The sequence below is a fragment of the Tupaia chinensis genome, unplaced genomic scaffold (genome assembly GCF_000334495.1).
Source record: "Tupaia chinensis unplaced genomic scaffold, TupChi_1.0 Scaffold000187_1, whole genome shotgun sequence".
NCBI classification, from domain to species: domain Eukaryota; kingdom Metazoa; phylum Chordata; class Mammalia; order Scandentia; family Tupaiidae; genus Tupaia; species Tupaia belangeri.
The window spans coordinates 2,293,863-2,311,923 of record NW_006159662.1 but is presented as its reverse complement, the minus strand read 5'-3'; the positions used below and the strand labels follow the sequence as shown (position 1 = coordinate 2,311,923).

General features: G+C 44.4%; 1 protein-coding gene across 1 annotated transcript in view; it reads right to left on the bottom strand.

Moving 5' to 3' along the window:
• The window catches only part of PRKCA (protein kinase C alpha), a 466,835-nt gene extending 448,780 nt beyond the window's left edge, over window positions 1–18,055 (bottom strand). Inside the window, exons 1-2 of the mRNA XM_006146762.2 lie at window positions 17,843–18,055; window positions 14,832–14,863 (exon numbers count right to left, since the gene is read on the bottom strand). Coding sequence (XP_006146824.1) covers window positions 14,832–14,863; window positions 17,843–18,015 — 205 coding nt within the window. The 5' untranslated portion in view covers window positions 18,016–18,055. The remainder of the gene's footprint in view (window positions 1–14,831; window positions 14,864–17,842) is intronic.
• Window positions 18,056–18,061: the final 6 nt, after the last annotated feature.

The window sequence follows — 18,061 nt, the reverse complement described above, 5'->3', positions numbered from 1 at the left end:
AAGGTATATGACTCAGAGGACTGGCAGGTGGCATGGGGGTGAAGGGCGGTGGACTCCCACATGGCTGACAGCAGTTCTAGTCCCAGACCTGGCAGCTTGCTTTCTCACTTTCCTACTTTCTCACTCTGCCCCTCTCTAGTCAAATTTAAATAAAGTTAAATAATTCTTTTTTTTAAAAAAAGGTATATGATTCAGATTATAGCCAACACTTACAAACATGACTTTATCACCTATGAATATATAGTAATTTAAGCAATATTAAAGCTTAATGTTTTGTCAGAGCTCCCAGCTCTTTCTGACTGACCAGAATTTTTGCCTCAGATGAATGTATTCTACCACTTAGAATAACAAAAATATCCTTTTGGGGAGGGAGTGGGGGAGGGGCCAGCATACAGCCAGCCAGAGGGAGAACACAGTCCCCCATGGGATATGGTAATGCTGTGGTCCCTCTTCCTCCATTTCTCCTTCCCAGCAGGATTCTGGGCACGCACACGCGCCTGTGTTTTTCAAACCACAGTCAGCCATGTGAGATCTAGCTCCCAATGCACCAATAAACTGTTGCACTACAGGGCCGGCCCCTCGAAAACAGAATTCTAAGGAAAAGTCCCCACATCGTTGCAGACTATTAGGGCAAAAATAAGCAGAATATCAAAGGGACACATGGGAAATGAAATGAAAACCAAACGATACACCTTGTAATGTTGAGATAAGACTTGAACCTTCAAGAATTCTTTACCAATGGACGAGTCAGCCAAAGACACTGTGCACGAGATTATCAAAACGAGTATCATGAACCCCCTTTTCCCCCAGTTTACTTTAGACGAAAAATAAAACATCAGGAAGAGCATTAGCATTACACCTCAAATTACCACAGTCACTGAAAAATTAAACTAAAAAGCCCTGAGCCTCTAAATTATTCCTCCATAGCATTTCATTAGATTCGTTGTAAATCACTATGCCAAGTCTTAAGCAAATCAACTATTCCTGCTCCAGCCCAATAATTAATCTTCGTAATATGTGATTTTGCAAGTTAATTTGCATCACATGGACATCGACTGAGCTCAATATCAGCAGGTGTTGAAGTGCCTGGTTGAGTAATTAAGCAAAAAAGGAAAAATAAGGGTAATGTACCTACCAGCCCTTATCTCAAAATGTGAAGTTGGGCCTTAAAATTAAATACATAAATTTTATTCTGCTTGCTTCTAAGTTGTTTATCATTTCATTTTTAAAAAATGGATGAGAGAAAATTAAAGCCTTGTTTCCAAATTAAAACTAAAATCTCATATTGATGACTCAGATTGATGACACCAATGTGAAACTAAAATGACAAAAATCACCTCAGCGATCAAATTCAGCATGTGAAAAGTTAGATTTATTCAAAAGAAAATTTCAAAGGTATTGTGAGGCATGTGACAATAGTCGTAAATTATCTACACACAATGAACACAACTGCATTGAGAAAAACATCTTCAAGTCCAGTCTCTATGGCACGACCAGTAGTGTGCCAGATTGCAGAGCTGGAAGGCACTGACCCACTGCAGTTCGAGTCCTTGGCCCGGTCTGCCTGAACAGGCACCAGGCACATGTGAGCATGACCAGGCTTCCGGTGGACTGCAGGATCGGAGGAAGGGGATGACCAAGTCCTGCAGAGTGCTTTTCTCTCCACCCTGCCCTCTGTACCCTTGCACACCAATGAATAAAAACTCCACCACGAATAAAACACCTTCATATTATAGATCATAAAGCAGTATGTTTTAAACTATTTTCCACATTGCAAGTAATTAAGCATTAAGTGCAAGGGGCCAGCAGATGGCATGGTGGTTGGGGCACTGGATGTTCTCACACAGCCAACCATGGTTCAAGGCCCAGACTTGGTGGTTTGCGTTCTCATTTTTTCTCTCTCTGCTCAAATTTTAAAAATAAATAAATTAAATAATTATTTTCAAAAATCAAGTGCAATACTTAAAATGTTTAAAAGTGAGTTTTAAGATAGAACATTTTAAGATAGTACATTTATGGAGGATATATAGTTATGTACATTAATTCAACAGAAGAATAGTTTAACGTATGGCTTTTTCTTTTTTTTTTTTTTTTTTTTGGAGAGGTTTTTGCTATAGGGTGCATGCGCTCACCTGAAAGACAGAGAGAGACAGAGAAACAGAAAGTGAGAAATCACCCCCCGGGGGGATGGCCAGGCCACAATCCCTTCTCCATTCTCCTCTTGGGATCTTGGGCACGCACACGCACCTGGCGTGAGTTTAAGCCACCGAGTCCAGGACTTGAACCACGGTCGACTACATGGGAGTCCAGCGATACAGCCATTACACTAACTGCTGGTCCCAATGTATGGCCATTTAACTTCAAGATAAATCTGAATGGGACCTAACAGAAGCCTTTACAAATGTGAGCCACGCTCCCTTGAATCAGTGAGACCTTTATCCCAATTATCATAAACAGCACCACAAATCATACTTGATTAGAAAACCTGAGGGGAGAAACAAAGGCAAGAGATGAATAAAAGGAATTGGCTGCTTATCTGTACAGCTTCAGATACCAAAAGGACCGCGGTGAGGAGCAGACATGCACCACGCCTGCTTCGTTCACAGCGCAGCTCCGCCATGCACGACGGAGAGCCAGGCCCTCTCGCCCACCATTTCCCTGGCCCCCACTGGGTGGGGGTACCTTGTACGCACACAGCGGCATTGAGCACTGGGGACTTTTATTTCTCACATCGAAGTCCTGATGCAATTCTTTCATTCCAACCTAAGGCAGCAATGCCCTATAGCACCCCCGTAATCTCCTGCCAAAGGTTTCTGACTATGGGTAAAATACAGCAGTGTGAGGGGCCAGCATTTGATGGTTAAAGGGTCACATGGCTGACAGCAGTTCAAGTCTCAGATCTGACAGCTCAATTTCTTACTTTCCCCCTCTCTCTGGTGGCCATGTGTACCCTGTAGCAAATTACTTTTCTCTTTTTAAGAGGTTTTTTGCTTTAGTACACATGCACTAGCCTGAGAGAGACAGAGACTGTGAGATGGAAAGTAAGAAATCACTCCCTGAGGGAGAAGGGGGGAAGGCCACACCATAATCCCTTCTCCTCCATTCTCCTAGGACCTTGAGCACACATGTTGGCATGATTTTCAAGTCACCGGGTCCAGGACTCAGATTGCGCTCAGCCATGTGAGAGTCCAATCACATAACCACTGGCTGATCCCAATAATTCTCTCTCTCACACACACACACCCCAGCATTAAGCCCAGGGGGAAAGGGAAGAAATAACCAATAATGAACCAGAAACTAGAATGAAAAAAGTCAGTGGCAGTTTCAAAAACAGAAAGTGATTTTAAATATGTAAATGTTTTCATTATCCAGCTCTTCCTTATTAAGGTGCGTGAGCATATCTCCTATAACTGAGTGTCTCGTCCCCGGTCATGTGATTTCCATGCTTATGTTGGACACAAGCAATCAATGCTGCCATTTTTGTTTTATTTTATATATAGAAGAGATCCTTGCAACAATGTCAAAGCATTATTTTTTTTTAAAGAGATTTTTGCTATAGGACTCACTGGAGAGACAGACAGAAGTGAAGAAACCACCCCCTGGGGGCGGGGGTAGCCATGCCATAATCCCTTCTCCTCCATTCTCAAGATTTTGAGCATGATGTGTGCACACATGCACGTGCACACGACATCAATTTTAAGCCACTAGGTGTGGGGCTTGAACTGTGGTTGAATGCATGGGAGTCCAGTGACAACCACTATGCTTTCTGCTGGTCCCCAAAGCAGTACACGTTTTATAAGTATTTTTACAAGCTTCAATACAATGCATCTTTCCTGTGGAGATACACGTGAATGGGCTAACCCCCTGTATTTGTAGCATTTTAAAAGATGAACAAATAGAGATTCAAGGAAACAATGTGTTTAGTGCAGAACCAGTGGGTACAGTCCCCTACAAATCTCTCCAATCTGCTCTGCTGTTTGGCGATCAGTGTTGGTGAGGTCTCGAACAGGACAGCCTCTCTGGGTTTATGCCACATCAGCACTTCAGCCCTCTTTTGCGCTTGCTGCTTCCTTACTTTCAAATATCTTCCCCCACCTTCCTAAAGGAAATCCAGACTCCTACAAAGGCCAAATTAGAAGTCACCTCCCAGGACCAGCAGTTGGCTCAACGGCTATGTCGCTGGACTCCCATGTAGTCAGTTCGAGTCCTGGACCTGGGGGCTTAAGCTCACGCCTGGTGCGTGTGCGTGTGTGCCCAAGATCCCAAGAGGAGAATGGAGGAGAAGGGATTGAGGCGTGGCCATCCCCCTGGGAGATGATTTCTCGCTTTCTGTCTGTCTCTCTCTGTCCGGTGAGCACACGCGCTCTATAGCAAAAACCTCTCCAAAAAAGTCACCTCCCAATGAATCCCAATAAAGTCTTTCTTCTCCCATGTTTCAATAACTCCAATTCAACTCAGGATGGAGTGCTACACAGCCATCGTTTTCATGCATGTCTTCTCTGCACGACTACAAGCTCCCTAAGGCCAGGCTTCCGTCTCATGCACTGCAGGCCCAGCATGATAGAAATGGTGTAGGTCCCTGCATCTGGCATCAGCTCCTACAGCAGGAGGGAAGCACAAGCATTCCCGAACTGAGCAACTCTTCATGTTCAGTACCTCCACGATTCATGCAGTGGTGTCATCTGAGGGACAAAGCTTCAAGGAAAAGGGGATTGTGAGAGGCAGCAGAATGCACGGCGTAACAGCACAGGTAAGTGCCTAGGTCTGAATCCCAGCTCCACTATGTCTATCAATGACCACGTGACCACACACATGTTACTAACCCTTTATGCTTCCAGGCTGTCCCCTCACCTGTAAAATGGAATCACCACTTTTTCAGAATTGCTGCAAGGATCAAATGAATTAATGAAAGGTGCTTAGTGCTTAGACGTGTCGAACATGGGTCAAACAGGTGATATTAATCCTAGTGTTTCAAGTATCGGGTCGGGAAGTCCCCGTGTCACAGACTTTGTGCACTACCACACGGGAGCTGCCATACATGTCATGGCAAGTACGATGCTCTCACCAACAGGACAACAACACTATTTTTTTTTTTTTTGGAGAGGTTTTTGCTATAGGGCGTGCGTGCTCTCCAGACAGAGACAGACAGAAAGCAAGAAATCACCCCCCAGGGGGGATGGCCACGCCGCAATCCCTTCTCCTCCATTCTCCTCTCGGGATCTTGGGCACACACACACATGCGCCTGGCGTGAGTTTCAAGCCACCGGGTCCAGGACGCGAACTGCAGTCGGCTACGTGGGAGTCCAGTGACATAGCCATTACGCTAACTGCTGGTCCCAGTGAACTTGCTCTTAAATAATTCTTATCTTGTGCTGACAATTAATCAAATTCTCCATTCCATTCCTGATAAAAGTCTATTTCCAGAAACCATTTTCTCCTTTGTATAATTTAATAGCAGATTTTTAAAAATTCAGTTATAGAGATTTTGACTTGATACAGCTGTTAATACCATGCCGATACTAAAATGTTCACATCTAACATTAAAGTCTAACAAGAAGTTTCACAGTTTGGTAGAAAACAAGACCTGAAATAAAGGGTTTGTCATGGAAACTCTGAGACACAGATGAGGACAGTGAAGACTTAATTCTATGTGGCTAAGAAATGCTTCAGTGTTTCCCTTAACGGCATCATTCTTTCCTCCCCTAATACAAATCCAAGCTTCATAGGCACCAAAAAAAGTTTCCACTTGGCTCTGAACAGTGTTTTCTGCAGAACTGTTAGAATCTGAATCTGAGCCACACCCCACCAGCCTGGTTAAGTCTTTCAACTCTACCTATAAAGAGGGGATAATATTTATGTCAGTGTGTATGAAAAGTTAAATTTCTGGAAAGAAAGAGTATAAAATGTGAACACTCCTATGTGTCTGGCATAGTGCAGCATTTAATAAATATTAGCTTTTCTTTCAATTGGACAAAAGCGTTTCTTAAAAAACAAAAAAGATTTTTGCTATAAGGAGCATGTGCTCACAAGAGACAGAGACAGAAAGTGAGAAATCATCCCCCAGTGGGGATGGCCATGCCGTAATCCCCTCTCCGCCGTAATCCCCTCTCCTCCGTTCTCCTCTCAGGATCTTGGGCATGCATGCTCACACGCCTGGCGTGAGTTCAAGTCATCGGGTCCAGGACTCAAACAGCAGTCAACTAGGTGGGAGTCCAGTGATGTAACCATTACACCATCTGCTAGTCCTTCAACTGGACAAAATCTTTAATGTGATTGTAATTCAATTACACCCAAATGTTGCTACCACCATTCTCATCTGTTCCTTCTTTCACCAAAATACAAAAACCCTTCAAGGACGGTAAGTTTAAAGAGAACAGAATCGAGATTGGAAAAAATATAACAGAAACAGTGAAGCTGAGCAGCTACTCTCTCTGGAGCACAAGGATCTCTGGTTTCGCCTCTTACCAGTCTCAAAACAGAACACACAATATGACTCCACCTAACATAGAGACTTAAAAGCTGGTTTTAATATTTCATCCTGTACCCAAAACATCTACTAGCTCCTGATAGGGTCTTGCTTTGCTCAGGGCAATAAGATTCATTCTGGAGGCCAGGATACTTCTCTAAAGATGAAACCACTTTAAGTAGTCTAGTCCAGTGGTACGAATTTACTAGGTCAGCATTCATAGAAATTGTAGATACACATTCGAACTTTGGGCTATTTTGAATAAGTAAGTTTAGCTTCAGAAGATGCTTTTCTTAAATTAGCCATAGATCTATCCTGGTTGTCAACACTTTGGACTGTAAACTAGCTTTTTAAAAACTGGGAATACTGGTCAGGCAGAAGTCATTGGGATCTTTTGGTTATAAACATTCATATCATCTCTCTCCTAATATTTATATAATCATAGACCCAACAAATATTTGCACACTGTCTACCAAGTGGCAGGCACTGCTCTGAACACCGGAGACACACAGAGAAATTAGACTCAGCCCCATGCTCAAGGCCAGCAGAGGAAACTGAAGTAGAGAGACGACACAGCGTAAAAGTCTCATGATAGGGAGAAGATCCAGAACGGCTCGGGAAAGGCCAGAGCTTCACGTTAGACTGGGACTCACAGGCAGAGCAGGAGTTCGGGAAAGCACTGAGGAAAGAAAACACTGCCTGGGAAACTGCAATGTAGTCACAGTGACAAACAAGAAGGAAAGCGTCCTTAGCGCGTCCTGGAGAGCCTTCTACTGCCCTGCTAGGGAGCTGGCTTTCCCCCACAAGGCAGCTCTGAAACTGATGCTATTCCAAAAACAGAATATTCGGTGTGAAAAAAAACAGAGGAGCAAGCCGAGGGTCAGTGTGTATGAAAAGTTAAATTTCAGTATCATTGTCATGAGTGAAAGGCTCACCAGGGGAGTAAGAAATCACTTCCCCATAAAATTCAACGAATGTCAAGTTCATCTACAGAAGCAAACATGAGGTTTCCACTGCCCGCACCCTGGAGCTCGGGCTTCTAGGGGGGGATGTAGGTGTGCACGAATGCACAAGCACTGCCACTTACTCTGCTCAGCACGGGAGTGGCAGTCCAGAAAGCCGTTCATCGAAAACATCTTACAACAAGAACCGGCACCACACGGGAAGGCCCCACACTAGTTTCACTCAAATGTCCCGACTTCTTAGTGTGTGCATGTGTGTTAATATATGTAATTTTTTTTGAGAGAGAGAGAGAGAAAACCGTTAAAAAGAGCACTGAGTACCTACCTCTGCTATTCTGTTCCCTGTATTTTAGGCATTCTTTTTATCTCATACTGAAACAATGCTTTGACTTGATATTAACGTGAAACCTCTGGAATTTCAAGTTATATTTTTTTTCCCCAGGATTCTTTCTCAAACTGCAGATAACCTCGAGAGATCACCCGAGGTTGACGCAGCTGCCCGTCTGGGAATGGGCAACTAACCAGAAATAAGTGCTGCCACAGCTGGGGCGTGTCCTCGCAGAAACTCCCGTTGAAAATGGGCTCCCAGTATGGCAGTGCTGGGAGGTGGAGCCCAGTGGGAAGGGCGTGGGACGTGGCGAATCCCTCGGGCATACCATAGATTAATGCCCTCTCATCTAGTGCGAGCATTTACCAGAGCGGGTTGATACAACAGCAAGTTCAGATTTTTGCTGGCCCTCTTTTTCCCATGTTCACTCACCACGTGAAGTCTTCTACCACGGGCCCCGACCAGACACCACCACCACTAGCCAGCCTACAAACTCGTGTTTCCAACACACCTCTCTTCTTTACAGATCACTCAGTACATGGGAACAAAAGATACTGCTCAAGTTGGCAAACTTCCCGACTCTGCCCAACTTGGACCCCGGCCCCTTCCATCTCCTGGCATGAAGGATCCATACTACTTGGCCTCTCAGAATCCCACGGCAGGTGAGGACAACCGGGCATCCATTTTCTGAAAGGCTGCCAACTCAATTGCCAGGACCCCCTTTCTGCTGAAAGGTCACCCACCCTTAATCAGTCTCATTTTGAAAATCCTTTAGTGCACTGAGCCAAGAGAAGACTTTTTCTTCTTCCCTCAAACATCATTTTCATTTTTATAGGAAGAATATCAGACACCACCCTGCTCAAGTGAAATGAGGCTCTACCCTGAAACAGGCCTTTCAAATGACATTTCATCAGCAAAGGGACAGCCACAGCAGTGCAGGCAGGAGAGTGCCACCCTGAAGGCTGGAGCCATGTGGAAGGTTTTGCTCAAATGCCAGGCTATGCTAGAACACAGCAGTCCCCTTGGTCCTGGCTGCCAGAGGGTCGCAGCAAGAGAGCCTATCAAGGGTGTTTGTGCTTGTCTCTGCTTTTCTGTCTCTCCACCCCACCCCACCCCCATGCCCCAACATAAATAAGATAAAGTTTAAGAATTATAGAGCTGGCCCATGATCAGTGATCAAGGGAGTGGAATCCCCCGGTCGACTCCATGGTTGAAATCCTGGCCCTAGCAGCTCGCTAAACATGCCAGGTGGGCATGCGTGCCCCCCAAATCCCCACGGGATGGAGAAGTGGAACAGAAGGAATTGCAGAGTGACCATGTCCCACTGTGGGTGGTTGGGGCACTTTCTCCCCCTCCTTGCTGAACACATGGGCCCTCTGACAAATTTAAACAAGCACGCCTGCTGTCGCAGAAGGCTGAGCACAACAAGACCTTAGAAGTCACTTACATGAGCAAATGGGAACAGAAGCTGATTTTTAACTCCCCAACTACTGAAAAATACTTCAGTGGGAGTCGCGGGTGAAGTAGAACATGTGGTGTGTTCTTCGTAGGGCGATGACTCAGGTTTCCAAACTGCCTCACGTTGGCATTACTGAAAGCATGGAGAGGGTGAACTCAGTCCGTGCAGACTCCTCGAACTCCCGTGGATCATGGTCATCGGCAGGGTTGCATTTGTTTAGATGCTGTCTCTTTGGGGCATCCTCAGCAAACTTCATTAGTGACATTAGGAATAGCAAAGAGCAGGGAAACAGGCAGAGTTTAGACAGACGTGACAAACTAAGGAACCACTTGGTCCTCTGAACACGCAGGCCACGTTTGGAGAGGCTGGTTTTACCACTGTCATTAAAGAAGGGCATGGGGCTAACTCTGAGGAAGAGAAACATGGCGTGGGTGCCTTCCCTTCGCCGGGGGTGAAAGTAGCAGAGGACACCATTTCAACTCCAGGGCCCGAGAGGAAGTGAGCCTTGGAGGAGCAGAGAGGACGGCGGTCCTATGCCGACTGCCTTGTGCAGGACAGAAACTACAGGCTGGAGACTGACTTTCCAGATTTGAAAGTCCATCAATGTCCAAGTTACACAAGTCTACTTCCTGTTCTTCTCATCTCTCTGGGGAAAGAAGTGGGTTAGGACCGGCTCTGTAAGTCTCACAGACATAAATCAAAAGAAAAGCCTAGAACGTTAAGCCAAATCTCAAAAGCCCAAAGACAAATCAGTCATGTAACAAGGGTCACTTCAGAGATACAAAGGGACAAGTTTCTCTGACTCTAAAGACCTCAAGAAAAATATCAACTGGCCACTAGGTCTACCACACACTCTTCACCCTGGTCCTTAAAGCCTTTGGGTTTATTATTTTAGACAGCTACAAATTCTCGCAACAGAGATCTCTTACCGTGTTGCTTGTGATACTGGTTTTTAGGATCGTACTTCTACGCTGCAGTAAAAATAAGAACAGCATAGAGCTGGGGCCAGCAGGTGGCATGGTGGTTAAGGCGCTGGACTCCCACATGGCCGACTGCAATTCAAGCCCCAGACCTGGAAGCTTGCTTTCTCCCTTTGTCTCTGGTCAAATTAAAAAAATAATTATTTAATAAATAAAGAAAAGAAAGATAGACAATAGCATAGACCTCCTTAAAGGGAAAAAAGGAAAACCCAATAAATCTCCAGAAAAACTTCCTACTTCTACTTATGCTGTATCTTAGGGAAATGAAGAAGTGGCAAAAAGTTTTAATGCTTTATATGTAAAATATACTTTCTAAATGGCATAGATGACAACCCCCCACTCTTTTAAAAGGTTTTTGCCATAGGGTGCACATACCAGAGATAGAGGGAAAGTGAGAAATCACACTCCCAACCCCCGAGATGGCCATGCTGTAATCCCTTCTCATCCAGTCTCCTGGGATTGTAGGCACAGTGTGATTTATCAAGCTGCCAGGTCTGGGACTCACGTAGAAATCCAGTGCCTTACCCACTATGCCACTGCTAGCCCCACAAACCCTATTTTAAGGACTAAAATTCATTTATTTCTTCAGTCTTCCAATTATTACCAATCATTTACTAAGTAGAATGACATAATTTCATAATGTAACGAGCTACATTACTCACTACTTGAATAGGATCATCTTCCAGAAGATATGTACAGCTTACAGAGCAAAGAGGGGCCAGCCTTCCAGTGGTTGAGGGAGCGGGATTCCCCAGTGGCTGACAGTGGTTTCAATCCTGACCCTGTGGCTTAAAAAAATACACTGAGTGTGCACGTGCATGCCTCAAATCCCAACAGGATGGAGAAATGGGAATGCAGCATAATCATGCCCCATTGGTGGGGGGTGGAGGGGTGGGAGGTGCAGCTTTCTCTCTCTCCATCTCTCTCTAGAGAGTGCCACACCCTCTGGCAATAGGAAAAATAGAATAACATGCTACAGATACATTATCCATGGGCCCTGGTGGTGGCACAATGGCGGTGTGGCTGGGTGCATGTGAGAGGGTCTCGGGTCCATGCCCAGGCTCTTTGTGAGCAGTCTGGGTACATGGTCCAGGCTGGTTGAGCCTGGGGGTGAATCATGGTATGGGAAGCTTGTCTGAAGTTTCTGTCTCTCATGGAGAAAACAGAGTTGGTTTTTTAAACCATTTTATCTACTGGCCACAGCAACACACTACATACAATCAAGGCAGCCTGCTGCCTCATCAAGTGAGGAAACTCTGCTGAACAGGGAACACGAGAAAACGTCTCCGATTCCAACTCCTGTTTCCAGGGGTACACTGTCAGATGCATGGACGAGAACCAGTTACTCTTCTGAACAACGATGATGCTATCAGGCAGAACCAAGAGGGGAAAACGAGTTCGAGAACATTAGGAGAAAACTTAAGTATTCTAAAATGGCCAGATGTTACGAGAAAGATTAATTTTGAGGAGAACGCCAAAATAGGAAATGCTGGGTTGCTATCTTTGTCGGATTAAAAGCACTGTCCTAAGCTAACATAGCTTTCTTAATTAAGTTACGACAAATAAAATACACTGGATGAGCATATGCCAAAAGAAGTCAAACACAGATGACACACACGAAACCAAATGTAACAGGCAGACAAGCGTGTCACAAGTTCCGCCTTGAAAGGTTTCTGTGAATTAAGATTTTTAAATGCACCAGGGAATTCATTATTTTAAGAGATCTGAGGCTAAATTCTTAACCCAAGCAAAGAACTGTGTATAAGGCACATAATTACTTCTTTAATGTATCTAGTTTGTAAATCCTGAATTCCAAATAGTAAGTAAAATAAAGCAATTATTTTTAAGGTTGCCTTAAGAGAGACAGACAGAGAGAGAGTGTAAGAAATCATTCCCCCAGGGGTAATGACCACACTGCAATCCCTCCTCCATTCTCTTCCCAGGATCTTGAACATGCACACGCACATGCACGCACACACACACACACACACACACACACGCCCAGTGTGAGTTTCAAGCCACCAGGTCTAGGACCCAAAACTGCCAACCATGTGGGAGTTCAGTGACACAGCTGTTACATCATCTGCTGGTTCTAAAGTAAGAGAATTTCTGCAATTAATACAAATGGCTAAAACCATTTGAAAAAAATGTTCATTCTCACCAATGACCCAAGAGATGGAAATAAAGACAGGCCCTTCATCACCAACCAGATTGGCAAAAATGTAAGATTGACATTCTCCAAAATCTTCATTGGGAAGCCTGAAGAGAAAGAGGCATTCTCATATTAACACTCAAAATATAAACTAGAAACCTTCTGGAGAGCAAGTCACTACAACTGAAAATGTACACACACTCTTAGGTATCTATTCTAGAAATGATCATACTGGTGCCCCAGAATGTTAACAGCAGTATTTGTACCAGTGGGAACTTGGTAACAAAATACCCATCAGAAGAGGAATGAGTGGATAGGATAAATACATCCACACATGTAATCACTAACTAGAATAAAAGAGAACTGATGTACGGATATAGCAGTATATCCACCGGATATTGTTCAGTGAAAAATGCAAGGTGCAGAAATTACTAACCTCCTGATCCCTGTCAAAAACTAAGTATATGGGGGCCGACAGGTTACATGGTGGTTAAGGGCATTGGACTCCCACATGACTGACCATGGATTGAGCCCTAGACCTGGCAACTTGCTTTCTCTCCCTCCACTTCTCTGGTCAAATTAAAAGAAATAAAACTGAATAAAATCATTCTAAAACAAAAACAAAAACAAACTAAGCATATGTGAGTAAATGGGTAAGTTACTCCTCAGTATAGGGACAGAGGTATACAACTTTACTTTTTGTTATATAGTTCAAGATTTTTGTATTTTTATCATCTAAATAAAAAATGATGCAGATGTGAGATGATTAATCTGTTAATCCACTAACAATTCAATAAATGCTCTCTAGGACAAACCACACAGAGCCCCTTGTAGCTTGATATGACCACTCCTAAGATTTCACCAGTAAAACCCTGCTCAGGTGAGTAGGTCTGAGAGGGACCAAAGCTGTTCTCAATTATTTCTATGGAGAAAATAGTTCTTAAATAACTCACCCACTTTCTCCTAGACAAGTAATATGTTTGAGAAAATCAAATATTTTCTCATAAGTTCCTATCAGTCCCCACCCAAACTAAAAGCATCTATGGAAATAGCAGGCAAGAATCACATTCACCCCAGAATCTTACGTCTTTAAACTGTCTAAAAGCATTCAAAACTAGACCTAAATCTCACCTATAAAGATTAGGACTACAGTGTTGAGAAGCAGAAAGAGCTACATCATCTTTTTATCTTTTACAGAGACACTTTTCTCTTTATTCTCTTGAATAAAGGGAAATGTAGTTGAAATGTAGTTCTCAAAAGGATATATTCAAAAAGGGGTTTAACCACATCTTGAAGCAAAAGAGGTAGAGTATTAAATAATCAGATCACAAAATAGCTCCATTGAAAATGTTTAGAAAATATACTTAAGAGACAACTTCACAAATAAGAAGTTTTTAAAAGGTAACTATCACATTTTCTGGGGACCAGCAGGTGACATGGTGGTTAAGGCACTGGTCACTCCCACCTGGCTGACCATGGTTTGAGTCCCAGACCTGGTGGCTTGCTCTGTGTGTGTGTGTGTGTGTGTGTGTGTGTGTCTGGGCGAAATAAACTAAATGAATGAATAATAAATAATTCTTAAAAAAAAAAAAAAAGAAACTATCACAGTTTCAAAGTTGTAAAAGAGGTGGTCCTCTCTCCGATGCACTTCATATTAAATGGTGTTGGGGTATTATTTCTAGGCTAGAATGTACTTTCCACTGGCCCTAATAATAAACCTATGCCCATATGGGAAATGTGGCCAGAACTAAACAAACATCATACAGACAATGAACAGGAGAGCCAGAAAGCAAGCTTGCGAGCCTATGAGCCTAGAACCCACAATGCCTTCATAAATTAACTTCAAGTTAAACTAGAACCAAGTGTAAAAAGGTACTGATCTGGGTATATGAAATCCAACTACAGATCATTTTATCTCTTTGGATACAGTAGATTGTATCATAGACGTCCAATATTTAGCCTGAGGCAAGGTGTGTCAGCACTACAATACCAGCAGAGCCATCTATGTAACTATAAAACATGCAAACTTCACGCTGGATGACAATCAGCAACCTAAACACAACAGAAAGCCTTACTAGAATGACATACGGCTTAAAAATAGCTGCAACATGTCCAACTCAATGGATGGGTAAAAGAGAAAGAACACGAAGAGGAGGAGCAAGGGAAAAAAAATCCACATGAATACAAAGTGATTCCATCTTTTTTTCTCAACACCCACACAAAGACAGCAGTTTCTGACAAGAATGTTCTTGGCAAAAAAATAAAATTACAGGAAGTTTTTTTTCTTTCTCCAATTAAAAAAAGGCAGATTAGTAGACAATACCGTATGATCTCGTTTTGATACTCAAACTTACCCTCATATTTTGAAAATATCATCTAAATAACATTTTTCTGGTTCACCAAGGAGAGACTACTGGAAATACTGTTCCATTTGGAACTTATTTCATATTGTTCTTGAAAATAAAATCCAACATGGCACCTTACCTTGGCACTGGAAGCCTTGTTTCCCAAACCCCCTGAAAAACAAAAAGGAGAGAAAATTTTAAGGTGCTTTGTGTTGCATACCTAATATTTTAAGCAACTTATGTGACAAAGTAGTCTACGGAGTTAAAGATCTGTACATAAAACCCAATGATTTGGGCAGGCAGGTGGCAAGGTGGTTAAGGGCGCTGGACTCCCACATGGCCCACCATGGTTCAAGTCCCGGACCTGGCACCTTGCTTTCTCTTTTGCTCTGTCCCTCTCTGGTCAAATTTAGATGGATAAATAAAGTTAAATAAAGAAAAAAAAAAAAAACAACCACAATGATTTGATAAGAAAAATAGCCTAATCAGATTAGAGTGTAGATTCAACTTTGAAAAGTCTATCTTGCCCCTCACTGAATTATTTCATTATATTAAGCTTCTTGCCAGTTTTTCATATGTTATTCACATGTATATTTTGAGACAAGAACATGATTGTATATTCAAACCATTGGCTATAAAATTCAAGTATCAAGATGGAGTTGATGGTTTAAAAAAAAATAAAAAAGGTGGCTTAATTTTGTTCCTAAAGACCAATTGAAAACATGACTGAGTTGTAATGACTTTAAAACATTATGTGTCTCAGGGCCAGCAGGTGGCTTGGTGGTTAGGACACTGAACATGGCCAAGTCCTGGACCTGGTGGATTACTTGCTCACTTTCCCTCTCTGTCTCTCCCTGGTCAAATTAAAAAATAATAAAATAACTCTAAGCAAACATTGTATGTCTAGAAACTATCAAGCAGCACCACCTTTAACATTTAATTTTGGCTTAAGCAATCTGATTTCACAGAACATTCTTATTGTTTGCATTTGAGATTATCACAATCTAATTTTTATTGAGAACCAATAGCATGCAAAGTATATAGAAGCTACTTTGTTCTCCTAAATGACTTTAGAAAATTCACTGTTAGAGAACCTTGAGATAGACATTCAATTGCAAATAATGTTCCACTAGGATGAACTGCATTGAAATTTTCTCAAAAGGTGTTTAGTTATAACCTCTTGCATCACATAGCATTTTAAATTTACAAAGTACCTCACATGCTTTTATAAACCACCTCTCCAAAGTCAAACATATAGCTTTAAAATATCAGTGCTTTAATATTCAAATGAAGCTTGTAAATTACGAACTCAGAGATAAGCAACAATGAAAGAAAATGAGTAATTTTAAATTACAATCCTGAGGGATGTTTTCCTAGAATTTCTAAATTGTTGCTGGAGGATTAAGTGAAGTGCTACCAGGATTACAATTACTCCGGGGAAGGAGGGAGACTTTCATTTTCCACTTCACAACACACCTGGTGACCCAAGGGCCTCCTTAGTTCACAGCGAGCTGATCCTTCAGGGCAACTGATAGGGGAAAGACACAGGCAAGCCGGAGTACGCTGATGGCCCCTTTTCTAGTTACCTACTGCCCACAAAAGCAAGCAGCTGTCGCCTTTTAACAGAATCCCGTGGCTGCCAGGGAGTCTGAAGACCTCTCCTCAATCAAATGCCATGTCCTCCCTTTGCCTTAATGCTCTAGAAACTAACCAGCCCCACCTGGGGTGACCTACGCCTTAGAAAAGTGCTTCATACACGAACTACATGGAGGAACTCACTCACAGGGGTGGCTGTGCTTTTCATAAAAAACATACCTTTGAGTGGATTTCCAAAAGGGTAAAGGAAAAATTAAGCACCTTATTAGCAGCACATGCGTGGGACTTGCCCTTGGCGATGCGTTTCCCCAAGTGCGATGAACTCACAGTCACCCATACTGTGCTCACGCTAATGCCCCAAGACACATATGCTACACAGCTGGCTGGGCAGGGTGCTCTGTGTCACCTGCACTGGGTGCTGCTCCAGGACCTGGAAGGGAAGGGAGCTGAAGAGCTAGCACTGCTCGGCTTTCGAGAAACTTTCTACACTCACAGGCAAGAAGAGAGAAGCGTGCTGAGCACTCCCAACTTGCAGCCACTCAGAAAGGAGTTCCTTCAGTTCCAGCTTCCCAAACTTTTTTGGGGGGTAGGGGTGTGTCACCAACCTTTTGAGAATATGAAAGCTATGATAGTCTCACCAGGTTAAAAAAAATGGACTAACAATTTCACATAATTTTACAGGGCTCAGAGACACCCCCCCAGTCGCTTTCATAGATTAACTCCCTCCAAGTCCCCCAGGGCCTCCCCCCATTGGGAGATGAACACTGCGTTCACTGGAAATTACCTGCACTCCGACACCTTCAGCCATTACAGTATTTTTCTTAAATAAGGCCTCTGTCCTCACGGACAGGGTTACAGGTCTAATCTCGTGTTGACAGGGTCTATTTTAAATGACTCCCTCTGCCCTTCTGCCATTTGCCTGCTCCGTGGAACTCCCCCTCCCCCACGGCCAGCGTTCAACAGTTTGCAGCCTCTCCCTCTGCGCTCGCCCAGAAAGTCAAAATCTCTCGGTGCCCAGGACACGGGCTACAGTAGGCAAGGACCCAAGATTCCAGTGGAGTCCAAGCCCCGTGGAAGCGCACACACCCCCCCGTACGCGCGGGCCGGACTCGGGCCAACGTGGACCGCAGTTGCCGCCGCTCGCGGTTCCTCTCGGGCCAACTCTGTCCTTCCAGGCTCTCCCTTCTCTCCCTCCCTGTGCCCACACCCTGGCCAACGGCTGCTCCGCGGTCTCCGCGACACAGGGTGCGGCCGGTGAGGGACCCCGACCCCGAGGAAGGACTGTGTCCCCGTCGCGCAGCAGGGGGTGTGTGGCGGGGCGCCGATTTCCCGGGAGCCCTGCCCGCGTGTGCGCCGGTGGCCGGGGCGGCCGAGCGCGCGTGTCATCCCGGGCGAGAGTTCGGACTCCATCCCGCTTTCCAAGTTCTCCGAGTGAGTCAGTCGGGAGCGGACGCGCCAGGACTTGGGGGCCCCGAGCGCTGGTGCCCGGGGCGACCGGACCTCGGACGAGGGAAGAACGGGTCCCCAGTGCCGCGCGCCGGCCCGCGCACCTACCAGATGAAGTCGGTGCAGTGGCTGCAGAAGGTGGGCTGCTTGAAGAAGCGGGCGATGAATTTGTGGTCCTTCACCTCGTGCACGTTCTTCTGCCTCAGCGCCCCTTTGCGGGCGAAGCGGTTGGCCACGTCCTGAGACGCCGTGGAGTCGTTGGCCGGGAAAACGTCAGCCATGGTCCCCCCCAACCACCTCTTGCCTCCGCCGGGGAGCAGCAGCGGG